General features: G+C 54.7%; 1 protein-coding gene across 3 annotated transcripts in view; it reads right to left on the bottom strand.

Moving 5' to 3' along the window:
• The window catches only part of MPP3 (MAGUK p55 scaffold protein 3), a 31,036-nt gene that overhangs the window by 8,703 nt on the left and 16,333 nt on the right, over positions 1-6,000 (bottom strand). For all 3 annotated transcript variants that reach the window (XM_055132487.1, XM_055132486.1, XM_055132485.1), the window contains exons 15-18: positions 5,821-5,901; positions 3,303-3,396; positions 2,659-2,767; positions 1,133-1,255 (exon numbers count right to left, since the gene is read on the bottom strand). In XM_055132487.1, coding sequence (XP_054988462.1) covers positions 1,133-1,255; positions 2,659-2,767; positions 3,303-3,396; positions 5,821-5,901 — 407 coding nt within the window. The remainder of the gene's footprint in view (positions 1-1,132; positions 1,256-2,658; positions 2,768-3,302; positions 3,397-5,820; positions 5,902-6,000) is intronic.

The following is a 6,000-nucleotide window of genomic DNA, read 5'->3' as shown; positions in this document are numbered from 1 at the left end:
AAAGATTTTTAAAGGGGAGGTGCCAAAGAGATAGTTCAGTGGTTAGAGCGCTTCCCTCATACAAGGCTGACCCAGGTTCTCTCCTCAGTACCATATATGGTCCCCTGAGTCCCACCAAGCATGATCCCTGAGCAGAGCCAGGCGTAAGCCCTGAGCACTGCCAGATATGCGCCCCCCTAAGAAAAAGAAAATGATTTCTAAACAAGAAAAGTTTTAATTTTTCTATAGAGTCCATGGCTTAGTCATTCTCGGTAATTTATAGGCATGGATAATTATAACAGAATCAGTATGAACTAGGATTGCGCGGGGGTGGAGATCCAGAGACCCTGCCCCCAGACGGGACAACGAGCAACGTCTGTACTGGAACTGGGCTGCTTCTGACTCCCCCGTAGCAACTGTCAACACTTCCCTCTCCCTGACCCTGTGAGGAACAGAGTGAGTCACCAAGCCGTGCCAAAGACTGAGTCTCAAGCGGGGCTCCTGACAGCCTCAGGCTGAACCAGGACGCCGTGACAATTCAACAGAAGGCGGGCTTAGAAGCGCAGGACAGGGCCCCCTGCACTAAGCTCAGCATCAGATCCACTCACTGACGGTCTGACCTGGCTTGCGGGCAGCGAGCGTGGAGCCAGAGAGGTGGTACAGCGGGGAGGGACGCTTGCCTTGCCTGTGGCCGACCCGGGTTCAATCCCTGGCACCCCATCTGATCCCCTGAGCACCGCTGGGACTGAGTCCTGAGTGCAGAGCCAGGAGTAACCCCTGAGCACCATCGGGTGTGGCCCCCCCAAATAAAACAAAAACAAACAAAAAGAGCATCGAGCGTGACCTTGCATGCGGGTGTTTTTATGGAAGGACACCTGGGTTTGGCCTAAGAGTCCAACAGCTGCGTGCGGGGGACACTCTGTTCAGGTCTCCGACACATGCCAGCAGAGGGCGGGAGTCCTGGTAGAATCACCCCCCTCTGCAGCAGGAGCCACTTCCTGCTGCCTCGCCGGGTGGAGGCCAGCCACCTGCCCGCCAAGGCCCCGCCCACAGGCAAGAGGCAAGACAGTGGCGCTTGGAGAAGAAACCAGGCCTGTCTGCAGCGGGCACAAGCCCTTTCAGGCCTTCTGAAAAGAGCTAACTGCCAACTTACCAGTGGGGCTGTGCAGTCCTCACCCGCCGGGGACATGGGTGGCGTCTTCCTTTTCTCCTGAATGGCGGGCTTTACAAATATAACATAGGGTTTGAACTCTGGGGTCCTCAGCTGTTTCAGCGCCTGAGAATAGAAGTACAGGAGAATCACACACGTGTGAGATAGTAAACGCTACCAGGTGCTTTGTGAACGCTCGCTCATGGTGGTCTGCCAGCCAGCCTCGGCGGGCAAAAGCTCTGACGGCACTGGTCAAGCAAGAACGGGCTTCAGCACAGCAGACCCATAGCGCCTCCTTGTCCCCCACTGCAGCCAGACTCAGGAAACACTAAGGGTTCCAAAGCCTTCATCTCTCTGAGCTCGGCCCCGGAAACTCTAATGATCTGTCACAGCCCTGTCCCCTGTCTGCTCCTGAGGGTGGAGCCAGCAGGTAGGTCCTGGGGGATCAAGGCAAACATCACTGATTTGGAATACATTCATGCAAACTCGGGGTTCTCAGCCACGCCCGGAGAAGGAAAGGTCTGCTGAGAAATGAAGAGACTGTGATTGAGGTGTCCAGACTGCAAATCACAGCGTTCATCAGGGTGTTTTAGCTCTAACGTAAGGGCTTCCCTTTGGAGATGGTGATTAAGCTGCTCAATGTACCATTTGCACCCTGTCGCACCTAACTGAGCCACTTAGCAAATACAGTTTTGAAATTTAGACCTCAACGACGGCTCCCGGGAAGCCCAGATTCACGAGTTTTCCTTGAAAGAATGTGCTTTTTGGAATCTGCCTCAAGCAAGCTTCTATAAAATAAAATCTACAGTCTATATCAAAAGATCCAAAATCTATTTCTATATGGGGGAAAAAAGTATCCCCAGTGCAAAGCTTAGAAGTTTGTTCTCAAAGAAGGCAGTTAAGTCCCCATCAGGCGGTTAAGTCCCCATCAGGTTAGTTTTTGGATTTTGGTCACACCCAGCAGTGCTTAGGGCTTACTCTTCACTCTGAACTTGGGGGTCACTCCCACTGGGGCTCAGGGGACCATATGTGGTACCAGCGATCAAAACCAGGTTGGCCGCAAGGCAAGAGCCCTACCTGCAGTACTATCGCTCCAGTCCCCCGCCCCCACCACCGTGGTTTTGAAGCACTTCTGAAATCAAGTCTCCTTCCCTTTCCACTTCCAAACTATTCCCCTGGCTGCCTTTCCCTGCCACCAGATCCCCTAAGCCAAGGTTCACACGTCCTGATCACAGAGAGGGTACGGCTGTGCCCAGTGCCACCTAGGCATCTATTTATAAATCCTTGGGTTCCAACTGGCCTGCTGGTGCCACCCTCGGTGTGGCACGATCTACTCCAGGCACAGGTGACAATATAGGCTTCTGGGCACCCAGAGTCCAGAACCTCCTGATTGGTAAAATCCAGAAGTCTCAGGTGGAGACAGCTTCCACGGCACCCCCCACACACACCCGTGCCCTGGGCCAAAAAGTCCTTCAATTGAGGTGAAGCGGTACAGGCTCCCCAGAATTGCCAGTCAGCCCGGAACTCACGTCAGGCTCCACGTCCACCAAACAAACTTTGTTTCTGGCCAACACGCCCCGGATGGCCTCCAGGCTGGTCCCGTAGAGGTTGTCCTTATATTCACCGTGCTCCAGGAACCTGCAACGGCAGGGGCAAGAGAGTCTTTAATTCCTGGGTTTGTGGAAATAGCACAGGAAGACCAGTGACCCCCACCCAACTGCTCTCCCATGTCTCCAGCCTCTGTGCAAACCCACCAGGAGCACACACACACACATGCACACACATATGCATGCATGCACACATGCACATGTACACACATACACACATGCACACACATGCACATGTTCACATGCACACATGCACATGCACATACAGACACAGGCATGCACACACATGCACACAGACACACACATGCAGATGCACATGCATATACACATGCACACACACATGCACACATGCAGACACATGCACACACAGACACAGAAAGACACAGACACACACAAGCACACACACATGCATACATGCACATGCACACACACATGCATGCACATGCACACAGACACACACATGCACATACATACACATATGCACGCACACACGTGCATACACTCAGACACACACACACATGCACACACACACCGGGGTAAGTCACCTGGCTGTCCTACAACCATACCTGTTGTGATGTAAGTCGGCCTCAAACGCTTGCTTAGAGACAAAGTGATACTCCACTCCCTCCTTCTCGTGGCTCTTCCGGGGTCTGGTGGTGTCTGGAAGAGAGAGAGAGGGAATCTAAGGAAGCGGGAGCAGCTCTGCTTGCCAGGGCTGGGCAAATTCGTGTAGAAGCGACTTCTCCCAACCCTCCCTTCCCGTGAGTGTTTCTGAGTGTCAGGCACATCACAGACCCACATACCTCTGTGATGCAGTCAAAGCTGCCTGCCCCACCACCAACCATTTTGCAGGGGAGGAAAGTTTGGAGGAGTCAAGAACCGCCACTGTCGGGGCTGGAGTGATAGCACAGTGGGTAGGGCGTTTGCCTTGCACACGACCGACCCGGAGTTCAAATCCCAGCATCTCATATGGTCCCCTGAGCAGCGCCAGGGGTGATTCCTGAGTACATGAGCCAGAAGTGACCCCTGTGCATTGCTGGGTGTGACCCAAAAAGCAAAAAAAAAAAAAAAGAAAAAAAGAACCGCCACTGTCCCCGGCCAAGCGCCTGCCCTGCCACACCGCTGAGCCGCCCCGGTGACGCTGGGCTTTGCTTTGCTTTGCTTTGTGGTGCTGGGGCTGAAACCCAGGGCCTCAGACATGCAAGGCAGGTGCTCCTCTACCGCTGACTGCCTGCCCAGGGCTGTGCTTTGAAGGAATCACCAGACGGGGGGAGAATTCTTCCTTTTGGGAGCAAAGGAGGCACCAACACAGGTGACTTCACTGTGGCTTTTAATTCAGTTCTCCACGGTCACCTGCCACACCAAGTCAAAACTTAAAAACTTCCATTTGCCCTGGGCCAAAGCGATAATATAGCAGGTAGGGCATTTGCCTGCACAGGGCTGACCTGGATTCAATCCCCTGCACAACAAATGGTTCCCTGAGCCTGTCAAAAGTGATCCCTGAGGGGCTGGTGCAATAGCACAGCAGGTAGGGCATTTGCCTTGCACGCGGCCAACCTGGGTTCGATTCCCAGCATCCCTATGGTCCCCTGAGCACTGCCAGGAGTAATTAATTCCTGAGTGCAGAGCCCTGAGTAACCCCTGTGCATCGCCGGGTGTGCCTCAAAAAGCAAAAAAAAAAAAAAAGGAATCATGGGATGGGCTTCTCCAAAAGTGGAGAGAGCCCCTACGTACACCCCAGCATTAGCTATAGAAACGTGAGGGAGATGCGGGCACCACACGTGCTTGGCGGACATGTGGGCACAAGCAGCACATGGGCTCGGGCAGCATATGCGCCCACTTGTGACATTTTGAACACATCTGATGAGCCCAAGTCCCCAGGATCTGCTCTGCTGCTGCCTCCTGCTTTCTTTCCTCCCTCATCACACACCCTCACTGCCCCAGGACCACATGGTCCCCTGAACACTGTACAGGGAGCATCACGCTAGGAGGAATCCCAGAACACCACCAGTTTTGGGGTCCAGCCTGGGTGAGATACAACAATCCTCACGAACTTTCTTCTAAGGAAACATTTGTGGATCATTCTGTTAGCAAATTATTTCTGACAAGCAATATAAAATACACTACTGAGGGCCTGCAAGGGGGCAGGCTTAAGGGGTGGTTGGGAAAATTGGAGACAATGGCGGAGGGAAAGTGCAATGGTGGTGGGATTGGGGTTGGAATATTGAATGTCTGCAACAAATCATCGTGAATGACTTTATAAACAACAGTGTTTATATATAGGGGGAAGATTTTTTTTATATATATTACAAAAATTTTTTTAAAGAATGAAAGAAAAAGGAGTCACGGGGGAAGCGATGGCGTCAGGTCCAGGTAGAACACCAGACTCGGACCTGACGCCATCCCTTCCCCTGTGACTCTGGAGGCATTCCCTCCCCTCTGGGCCTCAGTGTCTTCCTCGGCAGTCCAGACAATGCCCCCCACTCCTCCCCCTTCTGCTCAGGCCGTGAGGGCTCATAGCAGGGCTGTTGGCTCTCTTCACTCTCTTCCTCTGCCCCACAGGCAGCACCAGACTTCCCTCCCCTGGGATCCCAGCCTCTCCAGCTGCCTCCTGCCTCAGGACCACGCCCAGCGCGCCTGCAGGCTGTGTGGAGCAGTGGGGAGTTCCCAGGCCTCCCGGTGCGGCCAGCGGTTTCCCTGACCTGCACGTACGCGAGCGCGCGAGCGCACGCACACACACACACACACACACACACACACACACACACACACACACCCCGCCCCCTGAGGCAATGGTCCCAGGAGCTGGCCGCTGTGAAGGAGATGCTGGTGCGGCCCCACTGATGGGCACCCCTTGGCATCTGGGCGGGGCTGCGCCCAATGTGCTACCTAGACTCCACTCCGAGTTACCGAGCGACCTAGACCCGAGACCGGTTGGTCCTCCAGCCGGCCTCAGCGCATCCAGTCTCTTCCCACCATCGCTAGGTCCCATGGCGCTTTTCTGATGGGATGGAGACGGGGGGAGTCACGGCCCCAGGAAAGTCCTAAGTGTGTGCGGGCACGCACAGCACTCGGCGCTCTTACGTGGAACAGCCACGCCGAAGTGCTGCGGATTCTCAGCCACCAACTTCTGCTTCAGCTCCTGCAGCCGGGCGCCCAGGGACCCTGGGAAACAAAGGAAGGGCTGGCCACGCCTGCAAGCCACCCCCCCCCCCCGCTGCCGCCCCCGATGCCCCTCCAGGAAGGAAACCAGCAGGCCCCTGG

This window comes from Sorex araneus, chromosome 3 (assembly GCF_027595985.1).
Source record: "Sorex araneus isolate mSorAra2 chromosome 3, mSorAra2.pri, whole genome shotgun sequence".
Classification (NCBI taxonomy): Eukaryota; Metazoa; Chordata; class Mammalia; order Eulipotyphla; family Soricidae; genus Sorex; species Sorex araneus.
Note: the sequence above shows the minus strand (reverse complement) of the source record. Positions and strands in the feature narration are given on the sequence as shown.